At 37.1% G+C, this 25,149-nt stretch overlaps 1 protein-coding gene across 8 annotated transcripts in view; it reads right to left on the bottom strand.

The window, feature by feature from the left end:
- LOC121008795 (protocadherin gamma-A5-like) overlaps positions 1 to 25,149 on the bottom strand; it is a 321,828-nt gene that overhangs the window by 214,516 nt on the left and 82,163 nt on the right. The window contains exon 1 of one of the 8 annotated variants that reach the window (XM_040441517.1): positions 22,035 to 24,613. The exons of 5 other annotated variants lie outside the window; for them this stretch is intronic. In XM_040441517.1, the coding sequence (XP_040297451.1) occupies positions 22,035 to 24,458 (2,424 nt within the window). In that variant the 5' untranslated portion in view covers positions 24,459 to 24,613. Of the gene's footprint in view, positions 1 to 11; positions 2,168 to 11,041; positions 13,561 to 22,034; positions 24,614 to 25,149 lie in introns of those variants that run through there. 2 more of the 8 variants (XM_040441545.1, XM_040441603.1) reach the window with 2 other exon arrangements.

A 25,149-nucleotide genomic window follows, 5' to 3' on the forward strand; every position in this document is an offset into this window, starting at 1 on the left:
AAGGCTATTACCAGGTAGAATTGAAGGCGAGACTGAGATTCTTCGTTGTTAGACTGACTTCTCAGGTCAGGAAGGACCTGATGAAAATTATCAGCAATAACCATGTTTATAATGACGGAAGCTGAACAAGATGGAATCCCATTGTCTTTTACTAGAACCACAATTCCATGTTTCATGGTGTCTCTTTCTTGAAAGACACGTGTTGTCCTGATCTCTCCTGTGTGCTGGTCAATGGTGAAGAGTGATGGTTCTGAAGACTGTAAAAAGTAAGACAACCAGGCATTGTGTCCAGAGTCAGCATCCACTGCCACCACTTTAGATACTAAAGAGCCTTGTTCAGAGGTCCAAGGAACCATCTCAAATGTTGAGCTATCAGCCACTGGGGATGGGTACAGAATGATGGGTGAATTATCATTCTGGTCGACTATATATATTCTTAGTATTGTACTGCTGTTCAGAGATGGAGATCCATTGTCTTTAGCAATTATATTGATGTTAAATTCTTTATGTTTCTCATAATCAAATGACATTTGAGCATATATGACCCCAGTTACTGGATTCATAGATATATAGGAAGACATGGGATCTTCACTACTTCTAGACATGATAGAATATGCTATTTTAGAATTTTCTTCGATGTCCATGTCTCTTGCTTGAATACTAAATATTGAAGCTCCTGGAAAGTTATTTTCTGGTATAAAGGCAGTATAGCTTAATTTCTCAAACAGTGGTGCATTGTCATTGACATCTGATATTTCAAGTCTAAAAACCTTTCTAGAAGTCATTTCAGGAGACCCTTTGTCAGAAGCTTGTATGGTGATGTTATAGGATGATGCTCTTTCTCTGTCTAGACTACTTTTTGTAACAATTTTGTAAAAATTGCTTGCTGATGATATTAGTTCAAATGGTAAGTCACCTTTTATCATGCATTGCACCTCACCATTTTCTCCTGAGTCACGATCTTGAATTTTAATTAGTGCCACCACAGTTCCTGGGGCTGAATCCTCAGGAATTAAATCTGATGAAGAGGTTATGGCTATGTCAGGAGCATTGTCATTTTCATCTGATACTTCTATTAAAACTTTAGCATGAGCAGCTAGGCCTCCACTATCTTTGGCTTGGACAGAAATTTCAAAACATTGATTTTCTTCATAATCCAAATATTCTTTTACTTTAATTTCTCCATTTCTGGGATTAATAGCAAAAGTCTGAATAATATGCTTTTCATTTGTACTAAATGAGTAAGTGATCTGTGCATTGATGCCTTCATCTTCATCACTTGCACTGACCTGCAAAATTGTTGAATCCACTGGTATATTTTCCCTAACACTTACTTTATATACATCATGTGTAAATACTGGAGAATTATCATTGAAGTCAGTGATAATGATAGTAATTAAGGCAGTGCCTGTCTGAATAGGATTTCCACCATCAGAAGCTGTTAGAATGAGTTCATGCTTGTTTTGTGTCTCACGGTCTAGAGGTTTTTCTAGTATGAGCTCTGGAAATACACTGCCATCAGAGCTGATCTTCTCTCCAAGAGCAAAATTTTGATTTGCACTTAGCATATAACTTTTCAGCTTATTAACACCAACATCTATATCTTCTGCTTTTTGTAGTACAAATCTTGCTCCTGGGGAGGTAGATTCACTCATTTCCAAAGTCAATGTTTCATGGACAAATGTAGGTGGATTGTCATTTATATCCTGAATATTAATCTTAACACTGAAGAAATTCAGTGGATTTTCTACTAAAACATCAAATGTAAGAACACAATCAGCTGCAGATTTACACAATGTCTCCCTGTCTATCCTATCAGCAATGTATAGGTTTCCATTATCCAGATTTATGCTAAAATATTTTTCAGACCAATCAGACACAATCTGTACTTTCCTTCTGGAGAGATCGTTAACATTTAATTGAAGGTCCTTTGCCAAATTTCCAACAATTGAGCCTTTTCTTAATTCTTCATTAATAGAATAATGAATCTGACCAGAGACTGAATGACAGAGCCAGGAAAATAGGAAGGTAAATGTTACTTGCCATCTTAGTCCTTGCATTGATTGTTCTTCCTGCAGTTTTAATCCAACCATCCTTCTTCTCATCAGATATATTATTATGGATTTGTTAGATATATAATCCAGCAGAATTAACAGCAGAAAATAGTCCCTCCTATACCGTGCACATCCTAGTGGGAAATGCTATGTGTTTCTTCTTGCAGTTGAACATTGTATAATGGAGGTGATTCTGGATTTCCTTATAGGTGAACAGCGGCGCTCTGAGGCACAAGTAAGGAACTACAGCATCAGAATTTTAGAATTTATTTCTATTAAGTATTGCTTAAAATATAATTTTGCATACAGAAACGATGCATAATAGAGTAAATCTTTACTACTTGGAACTGTAATAATTGCACACTTGATGGCTAAATGAAGTGATTTAATGTATATAATATCTAATGTTAAAAAACTGTGAGCTCATAGTAAATAATAGTCACAATAATTTAATTATAAATTAAGTGCCCATATTAAATATTGTAGTGAGCATTCTCATTGTCAAATTTTTATTTAGATATAATTTGTAGTATTGCCTAGTGTTGAGTACCAGGACTTATCAAATAAAAATGCATATACTGTAGTGAGATTGATATTTATGTTAAGTTAAAATGGTATATATGACAGGTTTCCAACATAACCATAACAACATTTAGATGTGTTTCTATAGATATAAGTATATGAGCAAGGAATAAAAAAAAAAAGATAGTGACAGAATGGATAAAAAAGGGTGATAGAGGAAATCCTACATGAAATGTGGAATTGAAAGTAGACCCTTAAAAGAGTTTTTGAAGATTTTAATACTGATGACCTATCCTCTACATAGGTCATTAATATCTGATCTGTGGTTTTCCGACACCAGTGTCCCCAACCAATAAGCTGTTTGAGAAAGCACGGGGACTCTTGTGAGCGCCATGGCCTTCTCGCAGCTTACCAAGCACAGCGATGTACAGTACATTGTATATCGGTTGTGCTTGGTATCGCGCTCAGCCCCATTCACTTGAATGGAGCTGAGCTGTGCCTAGGCCATCTGACCAATGAACATGTTGTCACTGGCCTAAGAAAAGCTAAGAGAAGGCCGTGGCGCTACTGCAAGTGCTGCTGCCTTCTTAAACAGCTAATCAGCGAGGGTCCCAGATGTCAGATCTCCACCGACCAGATTCTGATGACCTATCCTAAGGATAGGTCAACAGTATTAAAATCTTGGAAAACTCCTTTAAGTATATATTTGTGAAAGTTCAGATTCCAGATGAGCAAAGCTTTGAAAAATTTGATTTGGCAACTTCGGCGAAGTCAGCCAAGGATTGGGGAAGGGGGCAATAAGCGTATTATTGCTGTTCTTGCCTGCAATATCCTGCAGGTTATTGCAGGGAAGAACAGCCGAACACATAATATTATCAGCTCTGACATACCCACTTCTCCAACTCCAGCGCTCTTCTGACCTATAGGTGGGAGCCCTTCTTCTGTCATCTGCTTTTCCTCCTTTTCCACGTCATTTAATATTGATGAAAACAGCTAGCTCCCCCTCTCTCTGCATCTTGCTGACTTTTCCTTTAAATTCATATAGACTTTGCAAGATGATTTGGAAGAAATAAAGCTTGCAAACAATGAAAATGGTCATTACTAAGACATGGCCACATGGCCCCCCTAAGGGGTACAGACTGGATGATATTGGTTGACATGCTGACACTATAATACTAAAGGCCTCCATCTAATTGGTATTGAATTACATATCTTAGTTTACGGCTGATGTAGGAATAAGTAAATGTAGGAATAAACAAATAAAGCTGACACAGAATAAGTCTCCCTGCACTCTCCCTGCACTCTCCCTGCACTCTCCCTCTCTAATATTCTTCTTTTAATCATTTTAAGCAACTCTGTCCCTAGCACATGAGCGCTTGTCACGTCTCTCCCTATGCTTAGCTCACAGGACAATGACAGAACCCACGCAAAATGAGGGTTTTATAGGACTGCAACCTCGGCGGATTGGCTGGCTGCACGGAAATATAGGTGCTCTCCTGTTCCTGGGCTTCTTACTTTCACTTTGTAACATGTGCAGCCGCCATTTTATGAAAAAAAGATTTTTTACTACGAAGCGCAAGGAAATCCGGATTCAAATTTAAGTTTTCCTAAACTTCAGACCAAATTCCTCTTTGAATGCTTCGCTTTGCTCAACACTAGTTCAGATAGTTATATCCTGTCAGTACAAAGTTATATAATACAATTATGACTACATAATAGAAAGCTAATAAATGAATGCACAATGTATGCCAGCAGTTACCGTATTTTTCGCCCCATAAGATGCACTTTTTTCCCCCAAAAGTGGGGGGAAAATGGTAGTGCGTCTTATGGGGCAAATGCTGCTATTTTTACTCTGATAGCACTCATACATCGTGGGCCGTGATGCTGCACAGTGCGGCCTGCGATGTATCAGCGAGGAGGGAGGAGGGGCTGGAGGCCGGCAACTGCTGGAATCGCAGCGTGGCCTGATGCAGTCACTGTACTCTATTACACCGGGCCTCGCACACAGCAGTATTCATATATAAAGTGTAGGCAATCCATATGTGAAGTGTGGAAATCCTCTGCAGTAGGGCTATCCACCTAATACTCACTATGAAACTCCCGTACTAGCAGGCAGGCTGGCCGGTCACTCACTTCATCAGGGCATGCTCTGCCTGCTTCATTAATAAAGTGGGAGGAGCATGTCCATGACCAAGTGAGTGACCGTCCAGCCTGCCTGCTAGTACGGGAGTTTCATAGTGAGTACTAGGTGGATTGCCCTACCGCAGAGGATTTCTACACTTTACATATGGATTGCCTACACTTTACATATGAATACTGCTTTTTGCGGGGCCCAGTGTAATAGAGTACAGTGACGGCACTGGGCCCCGCCGCGATTCCAACACCAGTTGCCGGCCTCCACCCCTTGTATTAGGGGTCACTACACAGGGACAGTCTTATGCGGGGGATCTTTAGATGACACATATATAGCATAAGATGCTATAGATGTGTCATCCACAGATCCCCCATAGCAGTGTCATCCACAGATCCCCCCATAACAGTGTCATTCACAGATTCCCCCCATAACAGTGCTATCCACAGATCCCCCATAACAGTGCCATCCACAGATCCCCCCATAACAGTGCCATCAACAGATCCCCCATAACAGTGCAACCCACAGATCCCCCATAATAGTATCATCTACAGACCACCATTAGTTCAAAACACACCAAAAGCACACCTTTTGATTCAAAATATTTTGTTTTCTTATTTTCCTCCTCAAAAACCTAAGTGCGTCTTATGGGCAGGTGCGTCTTATAGGGCGAAAAATACGGGTAACTGTTATTTAGTTAGAATTAGTTTATATAGAGCTATTCTAAAATTATATGTCTAATATGTTTAATATAAATAAATAATAATATAACAATAAAAATACATTGAAGTTAAATCCATACATATCTATTTAACCCTTTCACGACTGCAATCTGTATATATACGTGATAGCTGCACATACCCCGTGCAGCTATCACGTGTATAGACGTCAAGCCAGCTCTTTAATCCAAGCGCTGCAAAACGCTTGGATTAAAGCTTCTGCCCGTGTCCTGCTGCTGTCACGGACAGCATACAGTCTAGTAATGCCAGCAAGGGGCCAATCAGAGTGGCCCCTTGCCGGCAATCGATCCGATTAGTTAGTCTGGGCAGACTAACCAATCGGATCGCGGCAGTGTTAAAATGCCCGTTTCAGGCTCTGATCTGCGCTCTGCAGATCAGAGCCTGAAAGTCGATAGTGTTCCTCATGCCCCCCCCCCATCTGTGCCGCTCTAAGTACATGGTGCCCCTCTGTGTGCGCCCCCCCCCCCATCTGTGCCCCGCCGATCTGTACCGATCTCCTTCCTGCTCCTCTATCTCCTTCCTGGCATGCGATCCACCCCCTGCATGAATTTTCTAGCCGCCCCTCCTGCGGCTGCCCCATTGTAGTCTGTACCCCCCGACCCCCCCATCCCTTCCAGCGCTGCCCCCGATTCCCCATTCTGTGTGTGATGGCGGCGGCTCCATTCCTGAGCCGCCGCCATCAGCAGAGAGTGTCAGCTCTATGCTGACACTCTCCTGTAACCCTATAGATGCTGCGGTTGCGGCATCCATGGGGTTAACAGAGGGAGGGAGCTCCCTCTCTCCACCATCGGGGCTGCAGCGCTGTGATTGCAGCACCCGATGGTTGCCATGGCAACCGGACGCTTTGCAAAAGCGTCCGGTTGCCATGGCAAAGGCGTCCAGTGCTGCCACCTACAGGCAATCTGGAAGTATTATACTTTGCAATGCAAGAGCATTGCAAAGTATAGTACAACTATCAGCCCCACTGGATCTTCAAGATCAAAGAGGGAACTGATAAATAAGTGAAAATAATAAAAGTAAAAATAAATCAATAAATAAATAAAAATGTAAATAAAAAAAGACATTGCCTTTTCCTATAAAAAAATAAAAAAATAAAATAAAATACACATATTAGGTGTCACTGCGTCCGTAACGACCGTCTCTATAAATATATCACATGATGGACCCCGTCCGATAAACACCATAAAAATAAAATAAAAAAAACAGTGCCAAAAAAGCTATTTTTGTCACCTTACATCACAAAAAATGCAACAGCAAGCGATCAAAAAGGCTTATGACCCCCAAAATAGTACCAATCAAACTGTCACCTCGTCCCGCAAAAAATGATACCGTATTTAAGACAATCGCCCAAAAAATAAAAAAGCTATGGCTCTCAGACTATAGAGACACTAAAACATCATTTTTTGGGTTTCAGAAATGCCATTATTGTGTAAAACTTAAATAAATAAGAAAAAGTATACATATTAGGTATTGCCACGTCCGTAACGATCTTCTCTATAAAACTATCAAACGACCTAACTCCTCAGATGAACGCTGTAAAAATAAATAAATGAAAACTGTTCCAAAACAGCCAATTTTTGGGTCACCTTGCCCCATAAAGTGTAATAATGAATGATCAAAAAATCCTATGTACCCAAAAATGGTACCAATAAAAACTAAAAATAAAAAACAAATGGCGTTCAGAAAACCAATCCAGCACAATCTACCTTCCAAAGACCGTACGGCATTCCTTTCCTTCTGCGCCCTGCCGTGTGCCCGTACAGCAGTTTACGACCACATGTGGGGTGTTTCTGTAAACCGCGGAATCAGGGTAATAAATATTGAGTTTTGTTTGGCTGTTAACCCTCAATGTGTTAAAGAAAAAATATATATAAAATGGAAAATCTGCCAAAAAAGTGAAATTTTTTAATTTCATCTCCATTTTCCTTTAATTCTTGTGGAACGCCTAAAGGGTTAACAAAGTTTGTAAAATCAGTTTTGAGTAACTTGAGGGGTGTAGTTTCTATAATGGGGTCATTTATGGGGGTTTCCACTATGTAGGCCCCACAAAGGGACTTCAGACCTGAACTGGTCCTTAAAAAGCGGGTTTTGGAAATTTTCTTAAAAATTGTAAGAATTGCTTCTAAACTTCTAAGCCTTCTAACGTCCTAAAAAAATAAAATGACATTTCCAAAATGATGCCAACATAAAGTAGACATATGGGGAATGTTAACTAATAAATTTTTTATTAGGTATCACTTTCCGTTTTAGATGCAGAGAAATTGAAATTTGGAAAATTGTGAATTTTTCAAAATTTTGGGTAAATTTGGGATTTTTTCATAAATAAAGGTGAAATATATTGACTCAAATATATGACTATCATGAAGTACAATGTGTCACGAGAAAACAATCTCAGAATGGCGTGGATAAGTAAAAGTGTTCCAAAGCTATTACCACATAAAGTGACACATGTCAGATTTGTTAATTTTGACCTGGACACTGGGGCATCAATGACCCTTGGTCATGAAAGGGTTAAATACCCCAAACCCTATATCTGGAAAATATGTATAATTTCCATATTTACAGTATATGCAAGTTACTCTACATTTCAATTCAAGTTGGATGAGTTACAGTTATTATTTAATTCATGACTTATGTGACAAAGCTAAAATTCTACTTTTTTTTTAATCAATTCTGTCAAAGTATAGGGTGAGAAATTTACTAAGTATACAAAGTATGCAAAAATGAATTACAGAAAGTTTTGCATAGTTCTACATAGGAACAAAGGGGCATATTTATTAAGACCGGCGTTTTAGATGCCGGTCTTAATAAAGCCCCATAGCTGGCGGTGGATTGCTGAAGTTATGAAGAGGCGTAGACCTCTTCATAACTTCTCTGTATCTAGCGCATATTCTAAATATAGGACAGCTTCCGAGATGTCTTACATTTAGACCTTTTTCTAGGCCTGCTGACCCATCCCCTTCCCCACTCATAGGAAGCCCACTTTTTTTTAGACCTGCCCTATTTTTTTTAGACCTGGCGTATTTCAGCTTGATAAATGACCCCCAAAAACTGTATAAACTGAGGAATTGGTCAGAAGTTTAAATTTTAAGGGGTTCTGAAATATAAGCTGATACATGCTATATTATGTAACGTGCGCTCTATTTCACCAATGATTAGTAAATAATATGATATATAAAATGGCATTGACAGTACAACAATAGCCTTATGGTGACATTCTAATTTGACAAATTTTATACAGAAATGAATATACTGAAATCGTGGTATATATCTAACAATGATAAGGTTAGCTGACTTATGTAGGCCTCATTCACATTTCCATTTTTCACTGACGTGTGCTCTCCACATTTTCTGCGGACAGCACACTTATCAATTGATTTAAATGTGTCTGTTTACATTTCAGTATATTTTTATTGACCGTGAGTCATAAAAAAAAATCACGAGGACATGCACTACTTTGATCCGTGATGCAGACCAAGCACGCCCATTGAGATCACAGTCGTCATCTGTGTTGCGTCCATTTTTCAGTGACGTCTAATAGGAGATTCTTTGTAAATGAATTTTTAGCTGAGCAACGACAGTGAATTACGGTTGACACACGGATAGTAAAAACGTACACACGGACCAACCATGGACAATTTCACGGACGAAACACTTACACTTTTTTTCATAGATATGACACTGACACGGAAATATGAACGAGGCCTTACCATAAGAGCGTTTGTTATGTCTAAATGACGCTGAGTGATGTTTTCTCTAAGATTACTACTTTTCTTAACATTCACCTATTGAAAGTGTTTTTCACTGTAACAGATTCCATAATCTTCAATCTAACATATCCTTAAATATGTCTGCCCATGAATAAAGGTATGTATGAACGTGCCATTCTGTATCATGTATATGCATGTAAATGCATACAGTAACTGCATAGTATGTACACCAGAAGTCATGAATAGTTTAAAATCTATTTAATGCACACAATTAGTTTTCTATGCAGTCAAAGAAAAGACATAAATGGTCAAATCTTCAAAACATCAGTGTTCTGTTCCTTAAAAAAATAAATTAAATAGGATAATGAACAGTCCATATACAGTAGATACTGTAACTGTTTGCAGATACATTACAGACTCAGCAGTCATATGAAAAAGCTGCTGTGCCTGCATAAATAACAAAGGTGAACATTTTGATCACAGGAACACTACGACTCCTAGACTGTGCTAATTGGTGGGGGTCTCAGAAGGTCTTCCACCAAGAAAGCATTTTGTAGGCAGTCTATGTTAATATGTTTTTATCCTAATTTTGTAGATAGTGTCTGATGAAAGAAGACTACTTTACATTACCAAGTCTTAAAGTAATTAATATAATAAGTAAATTATACTTAAAATCAGCATTTCTAATGACATCTTCCTTGTGTACCAATATTAACACAGTGACACAGTTATGGCATTGTGGTTGCTAAGTGTATTTGACTTCAGAATGACTGAAACTTTATATATAACAGAAGTATTTTCAATAATATAAAGAAACAGATGGAACAAGCTCAACATGAAAACAGCATTAACAAATTGTTAATGCTGTGTAAAAGCATTTCTAGATTTAAGGTTTTTATATAAGCCATTATTAGTTATCTACCAGGTATGGGACAAGCTCTCTTGGCACTCAAGGCTGGTTTTATACAGATATATAGTACACAATTAGTTTTTACTACAATTCCAAAATGTACATTACCAAAAGCTCCATTCCAATGGTCCTCATTTTCCTAAACAAGCCAACAGCAAAGTATGTAGTAGATACTGTTGTTCATAGCAACCAATTACGATGTAGTTTCTTCCTTTATTACAATTGACGAAATAAAAGCTGATCCTTGATTGGTTGCTATGAGCAACATGGCAATTTGTTTTATGTTTGTTAGAGGGTTTAAAAGATTTTTCTTGACACAGTTTGGCACCACATAGGTCATCTAGAATTAAAGTGTTGCCAATAACAATGGAAATTGATTTGTGTCAAAGGAGCAGTTATGCTCATTTATAGTTGTACATGTTACAAAAAGGGTCACATAATTCCTTGGTAAAGTGTCCTTATTTTTAATTTACCTGACATTTTACTTTTTAGAAACCCAAATTATTATGTGTTGTGTATTGAACAATGCAGGTACATCATCAGATTTTAACATGAATAAAGTATGACCTTATCTCAGAACATAAATAATAAACTTCAGGCCAGTCCCATGGAACTCTATATCTTCCAAATGTTATAAAAAGCCAAATGCTGCCATTTTTGAGAATATTGGGTTCCACTAGGCCACAGCTGAAGCCTTTGCTGAAAATTGCAACATGATAACGGCGTTTCATTGACTTGAGCTGCCTAGCAGGTAGCATAGCTGTTGAACACTAAAAAAATGACTATATTTTGGGGATTCTCTAGATGTATGGCATTTGTAAATATATGATGAACAATAATGAGCAAAAGAAACAGTATCTGTAGGACTATAAACCTGCTCTACTAGTTAAAATTCTTTAGATTTTTTCAAAGGATAAAACCACAAAATATTTAGTGTTAGTGCAGAAAAGTCTATTAAAGACTATAAAACATACCTGCGGAATGTGATTTTCAGCAGGTGAGGAGTCCTTTAAAGTTTCACTTCCAATCCCTGAGTCATCAGCATCTATTAGACTGTCCACAGGAACATTATGTTTTGATTTAAGAAAAGCAAATTCCTGGTCGCTTGGGTCCAGAGTTACACAAACATCATAGGAATATGGCAGAGTTAATGTGCCAGTGTTTAATTGTGAAATGAATCGGGGATCAACCTGTGGATATAGACTTGTACTCATGGATCCAAAGGAAGATGATTTAGACTCTTTATATTTGGAGATAACTGCAATAATCACAGTCAGCATGAAGAGGAAGGAAATCAATGCCAAGGCTATTATCAAGTAAAATTGTATATTTGACTGTGGCTCTTTTTTACTAGGTTGACTGTTTAATTCAGGAAAAATTTGTTGAAAATTAAGAGCAACCACAAGATTGAAATTGACTGAAGCTGAGCGTGATGGAGTTCCATTGTCTTTCACTGTAACTACAATTCCATGTTTTGTTGCATCTTTGTCTTGAAAAACTCTCACCGTCCTGATCTCCCCCGTGTGCTGGTCAATGTTGAAGAGTGATGGTTCGGAAGATTGTAAAAAATAAGATAACCAAGCATTATGTCCAGAATCAGCGTCCACTGCCACCACTTTAGATACTAAAGATCCATGTTCAGAACTCCAAGGGACCATCTCAAATATTGAGCTACCAACCTCAGGTAATGGGTACAAAATAACTGGTGAATTATCATTCTGGTCAACAATAGAAATTTTCAACGTGGTGCTACCATTTAACGATGGAGATCCATTGTCTCTGGCAATGATTTGGATGTTAAATTCCTTATGCTGCTCATAATCAAATGACTGTTGTGCATAAATCACTCCGGTTACTGGATTAATAGATATATAGTTAGACAATGGAGCATCCTCATTATTAATACTGAATATTGAATAAAATACTTTAGCATTGTCCCCACTGTCCATATCTTTTGCTTGAATATTGAATATTGAAGCTCCTTGTGCATTATTTTCTGATACAAATGCAGTGTAAGTCACTTTCTCAAACACTGGTTCATTGTCATTGACATCTGATACATCCAGTTGGATGACTTTTCTAGAAGTCATTTCTGGAGAACCTTTGTCTGAGGCTTGTACTGTGATGTTATAGGATGATATCTTTTCTCTATCAAGACTACTTTTCGTTATGATTTTATAGAAATTAGTCGCTGATGACTCTATTTGAAATGGCACATCACCCGTAATAAGGCATTGAACTTCTCCATTTTCTCCTGAGTCTTGATCCCGAATTTCAAGCAGTGCTACCACTGTCCCCAATGCAGAGTTCTCAGCAAGAGGGGTTGATATTGAAGTAATGGATATCTCCGGAGCATTGTCATTTTCATCTACTACTTCTATTAAAACCTTGGCATAAGCAGCCAGGCCACCTCCATCTTTTGCATGCACCGAAACTTCATAATTCTTTGTCACTTCATAATCTAACTGTCTTCTTGTTTTTATCTCTCCATTCTTTGGATTTATAATAAAAGTTTGAAGAATAATTTTTGATGTGGTACTAAATGAGTATGTGATCTGTGAATTGATACCTTCATCTTCATCACTTGCACTGACTTGCAAAACTATTGAGTTCACTGGTATATCTTCCTTCACAGATATTTTGTACATGTTTTGAGTGAATATAGGAGCATTATCATTAAAATCTGTAACAACTAACTTTATTATTGTTGTTCCTGTTTGAATAGGATCTCCACTATCAGAAGCAGTTAAAGTGAGTTCATATATGCTTACTTTCTCCCGATCTAAAGACTTTTCTAGAACTAGTTCTGGAACTATACTGCCATCAATACCTATCTCTTCTTTCAACCTAAAATGCTCATTTTCTCTCAGTCTGTAACTTATCAGAGAATTACTTCCCACATCTAAATCTTCTGCTTTTTGTAAAACAAACCTTCTTCCTGGGGAGGATGATTCACCCATTTCTATATTAATGTGATCAAGAATAAATTTAGGAGGATTGTCATTTAAATCCTGAATATGAATCTTAACATTGAAGACATTTAGCGGATTTTCCACTACAGCATCAAATATAAGGATACAATCAACATTAGCTCCACACAATGCCTCCCTGTCTATCCTATCAGCAATGTATAGGTTTCCATTATCTAGGTTTATACTGAAAAATTTCTCAGAAACACGAGAAACTATGCGTAATTTCCTTCTGTAGAGATCCTTAACATTTAATTGAAGATCCTTTGCTAAATTTCCAACAATTGAACCTTGTCTTAATTCTTCATTAATTGAATATTGAATCTGACCAGAGACTGAATGACAAAGCCAGGAAAATAAGAAGGGAAAAATTACTTGCCATCTGAGTCCTTGTTGCCTCTGCTTTGCTTGCATTTTCATTCTTGTACTTGTGAGATATTGAAATCCTGTTTTGTATTAGAATCCAGTTGTAAAAAAATCTCAAGCTTTTTCTTTATACAACCAGCATCTGGCACATCCTATGTATAAATGCCTTGTATTCCTCTATACAAATATGCACTGTATTTAGCAGAGCTTTTCTAGAGAGCCAATTTCATTTCCTTCTTGGTAAACAGCGGCGCCCTGAGGTAAAAGTGGGGTATTGCAGCACTAATATATTTATTAATGTGTACATGGTTAGTTTTCATTAGTTTGTATCTTAAATTATTAAGGTAATAAAAAAATTAAAACAATTATTAACATGATTAAAATCATAATAACAGCTTTTCATGAAAGAAAAGTTATTATATAACCAAACCACTTATTGCAGTATATAGACACCTGGTATATAAAAAATAGTACATTAAATATGTTGCCATTTGCTGCTACAAAGTAGCTAATGTTAATAGCAAAGATGTTACATTAAAACAAATCAAACATAAATACTGGAACTATACTGCCATCAATACCTATCTCTTCTTTCAACCTAAAATGCTAATTTTCTCTCGGTCTGTAACTTATCAGAGAATTACTTCCCACATCTAAATCTTCTGCTTTTTGTAAAACAAACCTTCTTCCTGGGGAGGATGATTCACCCATTTCTATATTAATGTGGCATATAATGTTATATATAATCAGAGACATATCTTAAAGCTCATAGGCCACATCATTTGATATTATTATATTGGTGTTCACTTATTTTGCAGAAGATACACAATGATTTACTAAGTCTCCCATTACATTATTACTTATTGTATTATTATATTATATTTAATGCAGACCACTAGGACAGCATTATGATCCCAAACCTAGAAAACCTGCCAATATTTAACTTATTTGAAAATCCTGGCAACAATGATTATTTATGTGATTTTTCTCAGTAACAAGATGCTTATAAATATAGCTCTTATAAATTTTGGATTCTTATTCTTAAAATTGGCAAATTGACCTCAAAATAATTGTTGGTTCTTTAATTTGCATTGGTTAATTTGATACCTAATATGTATAGTCTAAAGTAGATGGTGTGACTATGGCGAAGGCTTGGGTTGGTGAGAGATTTTTATTTTTTTATCTATATTTTGTTATGTATTTTTTATTTTGTTTTAATTGTATGTATTTTTGGTGTACTCTGTGTCTACCAAGAGGTCAAAAGGGACATTTATATGTAATTTTTTTATTTTGCACTTTTCCACTGTAACTATAGGAATTTCAGAGGAAAATAGTGGTGACTCTTTTCATTGATATGGGTCTGCTAACACCAATTAGCTCTGCTATTTCACAAGACACTAGTGCTCATTGAGTTTCAAACCAAGCTGAGAACCCAACCTGTTCCTACTAGATTGCAGGAACTTTGCTGCAACATCACTTAAATATGTCGCTGTAGGTTAGGGACCTGCACCAGCTTTCATCAAAATATGGTGGGTGGTCATTAACATGTTTATACAAAGTGCCTTAGTTGGAATGTATAGTTATTTAGCAATATATTTATAAAGCTACCAAATACTTTATACAGTTATTTTCATATAAACATAAAAAATATCATACATATAGATCAAAAGTTGGTTAAACCAACTCTTGTTTATATGGGGTCTCCTTTGTGTCACCTGTTTACAGATATCTGGAGACAGAGTATGAAGAATCATCCATCAAGCAGTCATGTTGGGTGTTTATTTTAATGGAAGATAAACTGTATTCAGAGGTGTTTGCAGCAGCCAATTTACTTTTTTATTATGAATTTCTATTGGTAAGTTGAGTTAATATTTGGCTGAACACTCATACAATAATGTGTATGTTTTTTTTTAGAAATGCAAAGTTTTTTTTTTTTTTTGCATATAGTTCCCCAATGTCCCAACAGAAGCTGGTTGTTTAGCGAAACCCAGCGTCAGGTAAGTTTGCCAGATGTGCTGCTCCATTTATGATTCTACTGAGTTACCTCAAGTGGTGATATATGGAAAACACATGATTTGTTAGACTGTTGTTTATATTGTTTGCACACTAGTGCTTAGCAGAGATATTTAAGTTGTATATTGATAAAATGTGACCTTTTTATCTCCTGCTTTGAAAATGTATAGACTTATACTAAGTGCCTGTAGTTGGATATTGTATATGATATAAAATGACTTTAATAGCAGTGTGATTACATAAATCTAATTTGAGACAAATGGTAAGGGTAATCCATAAAATTGACAGTCATTTGAAAAGCTTTACGCAAAAGAACAATAACCAAGAATAAAAAATAAAAAAAATGGCATGAAAGCACATGCATGTCAAAGACAGGGGTCCAAACCCTGTGATTAGAGACAAGATAAGTTTTGAAAAATTTGATTCAGCAGCTTCGCCAAAGTTTGACAAGAAATTTGATTTGTTAAGAAATAATTAATTACAAATTGCTATGTTAAAACCCCATCCAGCCTATCAATCAATGCTACCATTTTTCTGGCCGCTTAGTCAGAAGTGAAACTGTCTAATGGCCATTAAAAACAGTAATACGCTAGTGCAATATGATCGTTTGGGTTTAAGAAAAAAAACACTTTCCTCATCCACTTGCTCATGCAGAGACAGTCCATTCCTCTCTTGATTGAAAATGACCTGCCAAAGGAACTGTGCTGAGCATGATGACATCACTGCAAGCTCCCAGCTTGATCATGCGGTGACGTCACCACATAAGCACATGGTGACATCATCACGCTTAGCATAGGTCCTTCGGCAGGTCTTTTTCAATCAAGAGAGCGGTGGAGAGAGGTATTTTTCCCCCATTCTTTCTAAGACAACTCTAGCCGCCATTTTAGGAAAAATGATTAGTTACCACGAAATATAAGAAAATTTGTCTTAGTTTAGAATCAGATTTTTTTCTAAATTTGGACCAAAATCCCTTTGAATGCTTTGCTCAACACTACTTCTGATAAACACTAGCTTTTATTCTGGCAGACTTAAATCATCCATATATTATAGCAGATCAATAGCCACAATTATATGTAGCAGCCAATACAAGGGAAATGCATAGCTGTTGCTGGGTGTTTTGGGAACCAGATTTTAGCTCAAAAGAATTATACTGTATATGATGAGACAACCTCTTTAACAAATTATGTAACAACATAGCAGCAGATCAAGGTAAAGTTAAAGTGTAACTGTTTCAGTTTATTTTTAAAATAGTTGATGGACAGGGATGTTGAACACTTTTGTAATATACTTTATTAGGGAGAGATGTTTCTTTGTACTAGAAAATAGGGTGTAAGGAGTCATTTTTTTTTAGCAAAAGAAAGTCTGTCTTCAGCATTTTACTGAGTGCTGAAGATGCCTGTTTGTGACATACAAATGCTTCTAGCTGCCTCTTGCCACTTCCACAGATGATGACTATATACATATGCCAAAGCAATCTGTTCGAAGATAGCACCAACGTCCCACTTTATGGAAGCGATCCACGGTCACCAGCGGTCAGGCTCCTTTCCACCCCAAACTATAGAAAATAAAGCAAATATGACCAGTGTATTCTCTTTTTGCAAGTTTATTTCGATCAACACATCAGACAAGGCAATGTTTCGGCTTATAACAAGTAGAGAAAGGTTTGGTATAAGCCAAAACATTGCCTTGTCTGATGTGTTGATCGAAATAAACTTGCAAAAAGAAAAGACGCTGGTCACAATTACATTATTTTATATATATATATATATATATATATATATATAAAAACAAAGAAAGGACAGCACTCCAAGTAAAAATATACTGGTCTTTAATCACCCGTGTAGATGGCAACGTTTCAGCTCCAAACAAGAGCCTTTTTCAAGCTCGAAAAAGGCTCATGTTTGGAGCTGAAACGTTGCCATCTACATGGGTGATTAAAGACCAGTATATTTTTACTTGGAGTGCTGTCCTTTCTTCGTTTTTGTTCATCTGGGGTAAGCAGCAATATCCCTGGACATAGCACCCATATTGCTTGTTTCCAGTGCCGCCGCTATCTTTCCTTTTTTTATATATATATATATATATATGCCAATCACCATGTCTATGTGACTTTGTACACATAGGCATGATCACTGCTCAGCAGAACACTGAAGACTGACTCTCCTTAGCAAAGGTTATTTAGAGCTTTTCTAAGATCCGGTACACCTTGTTCTCTAGTATAAAGGAACATCTTACCCTAATTGAGTATAATAGAAAAATGTTTAAAATCCCTGTCCCAACATTATATTAAAAATAATCTGAAATACTGTATTTTTCGCCCTATAAGACTTGCTTTTACCGCCCCCCCACCCCCAAAAGTGGGGGAAAAATAGGACTGCGTCTTATGGGGCGAATGCTGCAATTTTACACTGATACATCGCTGCCGCGCTGCTGCACAGAGCGGCCGGCGTGTGTATCAGCGGGAGGGAGGAGGGACTGGGGGCCAGCATCTTGTTTTGTAATGGCAGCGGGTCCTAGTGCAGTAACTGTATTCTACTACACCGGGCCCCACTCACTGTAGTAATCATATAGGCAAGGTTAATTCATCTCCAATCCAGGCTGTAGTACGATACTTACTACTAACTTCCATAGAAGGCAGGAGGCCGGGGGCGAGCGGGCAGGAGCCGGCAGCATAACTCACTACGTCATGCACCTGCTCCGCCCACTTAATGAATGAAGCAGGCGGCACAGGCGCTTGACGTAGTGAGTTACGCTGCCGCCTCCCACCCGCTCTCCCGGCTTCCTGCCTGCTATGGAAGTTAATAGTAAGTACCGTACTACAGCCTGAATTGGAGATGAATTTACAGTTTGCCATTGCCTATATGATTACTACAGGGTGTAGTAGAATACAGTGACTGCACAGGGCCCTGCTGCCATTACAAAACAAGATGCCGACCCCCACCCACTGTATTGAGGGTCATTCACTACACAGGGACACTGTTATGGGGTATCTGTGGATGACACATAGCATAAGATGTGCCATCCCCAGATGCCCCAATAATAGTGCCATCCCAAGATGCCCCCCCATAATAGTGCCATCCACAGATGCCACCATAATAGTGCCATCCCCAGATGCCCCCATAACAGTGCCATCCCCAGATGCCCCCATAACAGTGCCATCCCCAGATGCCCCCATAACAGTGCCATCCCCAGATGCCCCATAACAGTGCCATCCCCAGATGCCCCCATAACAGTGCCATCCCCAGATGCCCCATAACAGTGCCATCCCCAGATGCCCCCATAACAGTGCCATCCCCAGATGCCCCCATAACAGTTCCATCCCCAGATGCCCCATAACAGTGTCATCCACAGATGCCCCATAACAGTGCCATCCACAGACCCCCATAACAGTGTGTCATTCACAAACTCCCATAACAGTGCATCATCCACAGATCCCCGATAATAGTGTCATCCACAGATCCCCCATAATAGTGTCATCCACAGACCACCATTAGTTCAAAACCCACCAAAAGCACACATTTTGGTTCAAAATATTTTTTTCTTATTTTCCTCCTAAAAAACCTAGGTGCGTCTTATGGCCTGGTGCATCTTATAGGGCGAAAAATACGGTAACAGTTACACTTTAAAGGGAGTCTGTTCTCATAAAATGCGTGATAAACTTGGGGAAATGCCTTGTAATGGTCCCTTTTGCATAGTGATCACTTTATTCTGGAGAAAAAGTACTTTTGTTCTATATGCAACTGGGAAATTAAGTGCACTGAGGGCAGATCCAATCTACTTTTTTTTTTACTCCCTGTTTCCTCTAAAAGCAAGTCTTTCTTCTTGATTTTCTTGATTGACAGGAACAGGTTCTTGCATAGTCTTCTAAACTGTGTTGTCAATCAAGGACTAGGAGACGAAGGGACTGGAAGAGGAAGCAGGATTAGTAAAAGTGCACAGAGTGGCTTGGACCCTCCATTGGTGCATTTAACTGCTCATTTATATATGGATTAAAAGTAATTTGTCTCCAGAATAACACCACGGATCTCTAGGTGAAATGTATCATTACATTTAACTAAGCTAGTTTGACAAGGCATTGTGGCAACAAAATACAGGAGTAGTACCAATATTATAGTAACTATATAATGTAATAGGGGAGGAGTATAGCATTACCTGATTAACATTTTGTGAGATATAATAACCCTGCACCAAGCAGAGGGGAGCAAAAAAGGCCTAAAACCGAAGTATTTTAGTTAGCAATCTTTGTTCATTTTTAGAATATACTAACATAGGAAACATTCAGTCTATATAAAAACCAACGAATACCTTTATATAATCATAATTTCACCACCACCCATTGTTTTATCTCAACAGAGAAACATTTAATAAATTGAAATAAATTGGATAACATATGCAAAGTCCTAAGAAAATTGGGACACAAAAATAAAATTATATTAAAATAAAGTTGGAGCATTTTTAATTTTCACACATTGAATTGCATATTAGGGTCAGTCTAGTCTTGTCCTTTAGCATAGCAAACAACCTTTTCACTAGTTTTTATAATTGCCTGCCTATGTTATATAGTGTAGGAAATTATTCATATACTGTACCAACTTATACATATAAGTATACATGAATTTGTTTTCCAACATCAAAGTATAGGGTTTGAATGAAAATCTTATAAAAGAAACATTTATAATTCAAACTTTAAATTACAGACTATAAATTCTTTAGTTCTATATTCTTAAGTTTAAAGAAATATAGATAAGTGACCTAACAGAAGTTGCCTTATCTTCACACTTTTCAGCACAATAATTTCATTGAGTTCTGTTACACAGTGCAGAGTTGCTAATTATACAGATGTAGCAGACGTTAAAGTAATTTCCCGGCACCTTAACACATAAGCTTATAGCTCTGACTTAGTTGACAATGTGCAAAGCTTTTAAACCTTAAAGTTGGCATTGAGTTACAATAAGGGCTGTGGTTCTGGGTTATCTGAGGGAGGTAGAGATATAGAGGTAAAAGCTTATTAGTAGAATACTAATACTTGCTAGAGTTGTGGTGGTTCAAACTTGGTGTACAGAAAACTTCCCTCAGATAAATGAATTGGATAATTTGATCCAGTCAGTTAAAAGATATGAACAGATCTATTATAGAATGAAGAGCCATCCCTATGTAGTGGAAAAAATTTGGTCTCCTTGGCGGTTACATGGATTGGGTTGGTAAAATTATTTTTGAAAGTATTTTACATTGAATATGTGGAAATTTGGGGATTGAAAAATTCATGTAATGTTTATTTTAATGTATTTTTTGATATTCAATAAAGTAAAAAGAACAAATAAAATATTTTTAAGTTTAAATGAATATAGATTGATACATGACCTTATAAAGGTTGCCTTTTCTCCAGACTTTTTCAGCACATTAATTTCATTGAATTCTGTTACACAGTGCAGAATAGCTACTGATGTAGCAGATGTTAAAATAATTCCCAACACCTTAACTCCTGAGAGTCAGCGTTCTTCCTGCTATGCTGTGCTTTGACCTAACATCATATAGCATTAGGTCACAGAGCACCAACACCCACACAGTGTGCGGTGCCTAAGAAGACCAAGAAGCTGTGAAAACAGATCCAGTACAGGAAGCGCTATATTTACAACCCAGTCCTACTGTACTACTGAGAGTTTCCATAATGGAAGTGTTCATTAGTATTAGCCCCATAAGACATACTTAAATTCCCCCTCTCCCACTTAAGGGGGAAAAAGGTGCATCATAGAGTAGAAAATATGGTATTTTCCTCCTACATGCAAATATAACATACACCTTTCTTTGATGCATTATGTATTGTGTCTTAGTACAGGACACAAAGCTCAGTCTTGAAGTACTCCACTATGTAGAATGATAGCTATAGCAGATGTAAAATGATCTATTTATACTGTGTAACATGATGTCACAGGTTACATTTATACTATGCCACCTGTTAAACCCAACACCTGGCATAACCATTAGAAATAAGCAAAGTTTACAAAAATGTAATTTGCCTGCTTTGTCAAATTTCACAAAGAAATTTGCTTTGTGATAAACTACTTCGTCATGAACCAAATTTTTAGTAAGGAGAAGGCGCAATGATGGGGAATGGTGATTGTGCTACCCCTTGTCGTTGGACGCCACAGATGCCGCGTTCATCACTGATCAAGGCATCTGAGATGAAAAATGAGGGCTTTCAGGGGTTAATCAGTTTAAAAAATAATAATACTCACCTCATCCATTTAAGCGTGAGGAGACCACCCCGGCCAACTTGATTAAAGATCCAGCTCAAAATCTTGTAAGGTGCATGATGATGTCATCATGCTGGCTGGCGTATTGACGTCATACATCACAGAGCACGAGAATTTATGTGGGATCTTCAGTCAAGGTGGCTGCAGTGGCCTCTTCACGTTTTTTTTTACCTCTATTTCAGTGAAAATGTATTTGTTACCACTAAGCATGAAGAAATTTGGCTTTGTGGCGAATCAAATATTCCCTGAAATTCAGATTGAAGTTCACTTCGGATACTTCAATTCACTCAACACTAATAACCATAAAATAATTACCTTATGGCATACGATTTACATCAGTTCCAACTCATATAGTTTACACCCACCTGTATACAACTACTAGTAGAATCTTTCAAACTCTCATTTCCAAGTCCTGAATCGTCAGCGTCGATTAGATTATCTACTGGTACTTCTTGTTTTGATTTCATATAAGTGAAGTCATTTTCGCAAGAATCCAAAGCTACACACACATTGTATGAGTTTGGTATAGGTAGAGAGCCATCACTATACCAGGAAAGAATTCTGGGATCAATTGGAGGATACAGGTTAGTCCTTAGAGTTCCAAATTCTGGTGTAGGTTTTGATTCCTTGCATTTTGAAACAATTACTACTAGGACAGTTACAATAAATAGCAAGGAGATGAGTGCCAAAGAAATTACCAAATATAACTGTAAATTAGATTGAGTCTCTTCATTGATTTCATTGCTGAATTTTGGAACAACCTGTTGGAGATTATCCGCAATAACAAGACTAACAGTGATAGTTGCTGAAAGTGAAGGAATGCCATTGTCCTTCACCATAACCACAACCTTATGATTTAATATGTCCTTTTCTTGAAACATCCGTAAAGTCCTTATTTCACCTGTTTGCTGATTAATGGTAAAATAAGATGAGTCTGATGCTGACAAAAAATCATAAAAGAGCCAAGCATTATGTCCAGAGTCTATGTCCACTGCAACCACCTTTGTTATTAAAGAACCTGGTTCAGATGCAAAAGGCACCATTTCAAATACAGCCAGTCCACCACCATCTGGTGAAGGGTACAGGATCTTTGGAGCATTATCATTCTGATCTACAATCCGAATAATTACTGTAGCATTGCTGCTCAAAGATGGAGATCCATGGTCTGTAGCAGTCACTTGTACCACAAACTCTTTATGCTTTTCATAGTCAAATGATCTTTGAGCATAAAGATTTCCAGTCTCTATATTGATAGAGAGATAAGATGATACTGGTTGATCTTCTGCCATGGTGGTGAAAATTTTATAAATTATCTTAGCATTGTCTCCAGTATCAGGGTCTGAGGCTTGGATGCTGTAAATTGAAGCTCCAGGTAAATTGTTTTCTGGTAAACTGACGATATAAGATGATTTCATAAATATAGGTGGATTGTCATTAATATCAGATACCTCCAAAGTGATAGATTTTCTGCTGGAAAGTGAAGGAGATCCTCTATCATTAGCTAATATTGTTATGTTGTAAGTGGATACTTTTTCTCTGTCAATGAAATTTGCAGTAACAATTCTATAATAACTATCAGATGTTAAGATCAAATCAAAGGTTATTTCTTCCATAAGTTTACAGTCAGCTTCTCCATTCGCTCCAGAATCTTGATCATGGACTCTTATCAGAGCTATAACAGTACCAGGTGGAGAATCTTCTGGAATGGGAGTTGATAATGAGGTGAGGGATATCTCAGGAGCATTGTCATTCAAATCGATCACTTCTATCAATAATTTGCAATGGGAAACAAGGCCTCCTCCATCTTTTGCTTGTAAAGAGAGCTCATAGTTCTTTATAGCTTCAAAATCTAATGGTTTGTTGGTTTTAACTTCACCACTTATAGGGTGTATTCTGAACGCACCTGTATGATGGACGTTACCTGATGTTTCACTAAAGAAATAAGAGATTTGGGCATTCACACCCTCATCTCTATCAGTTGCATTCACTATAATTATTGTAGTATTGATTGGTATATTTTCATTTACATTGACTTTATAAACTTCATGAGTAAATATAGGAAAATTATCATTTGAATCACTAACAACAATTTTTACTATAGCAGTGCCAGATCTTATAGGATTTCCTCCATCAAAGGCTGTTAACACTAATTTATGTGTATTCTGGGCCTCTCGATCTAAAGGCTTCTCTAAAACAAGCTCTGGAGATCTACTCCCATCATTGTTAATCTTCTCATTCAGTGTAAAATATTGGTTATCATTGAGCTTGTATGACTGTATAGTATTCATACCAGTATCTGGATCCTCTGCACCTTGTAAAGCAAACCTTGTTCCTGGAGAAGTCAGTTCTACCATTTCTATTGTAAATGTTTCATGAAAAAATCTAGGAGAATTATCATTGATATCTTGAAGTTCTACTGTCACTCTGAAGACATTAAATGGTTTTTCAATCACAGAATCAAAGGTTAAGAAGCAGGAGGCTGCTCTACCACATAATGTCTCTCTGTCTAGCCTGTCCTTAACATACAGATTTCCATTTTCTAGACTGACATAGAAATATTTCTCTGAAATTTGGGATAGAATTTGTAGTTTTCTAGATGAGAGCTGCTTAATATCTAAGCCAATGTCATCTGCAATATTTCCTATAACAGAGTCTTTCTTAATTTCTTCTTCAATGGAATAATGAATCTGACCAGAGACTAAATGACACATCCAAGAAAAGAAAATAGAAATGGTTACTTGCCATCTGAGTCCTTTGTATTTCTGTGTGTGATTTTGCATCTCAGCCATTCTCACTCAAAATCGTATGTCTTTTATTTAGATAACCTTTTATAATCCAGTAGAGCAGAATATAAATTGCTGTTAGTAGTAGAAATCCACCAAAGTAATATAAAATTTCCTGTATTTTGTGTAGAAAGCATCCAGAATATGCTTGTGTGTCTGCTTCCAGGTCTTCAGTATGTGTGTAAGTAAGGAAAATACCAGTGGATCTCCAGTTCTATATTATTCTCCTTATTGGTTAAACAGCGGCGCTCTGAGGTGAAAGTGAGGAACTGCAGTATTGAAATAATTTTCATGTTCATTACCAGTATTAGATATTTTAATATGTTCATGTTTAAAAATGTTAAAATGTATTTTTTTTCTAATAACATATTCAATTAAATATAAATATCTTATAATTGAATAAATATATTTGAAACATTTTGAAGGCCATTGAATATTCATTACATATAGGGGAAAGGGTTTGTTAAAGTTAAAAGTTTCTTTAGAGTTAGAGTGGTCAAACTATGTAGTATCCAACCCCAAGAGGTAGTAATTGCAGTTAGTGTGTCAGATTTTTAAAGGGAACCTGGAATGCAATACTGACTACAGGCAGCGTGTTATAGAGTAGAAAGAGCTGAGAAAATTGTTTTAATTATGTGGAAAAAAATTCAGAAAAATTTAAGCATTTAAGTATTTTGCTCTTTTTAAGTTCAGTTGT

This window comes from Bufo bufo, chromosome 1, assembly GCF_905171765.1.
Source record: "Bufo bufo chromosome 1, aBufBuf1.1, whole genome shotgun sequence".
Classification (NCBI taxonomy): Eukaryota; Metazoa; Chordata; class Amphibia; order Anura; family Bufonidae; genus Bufo; species Bufo bufo.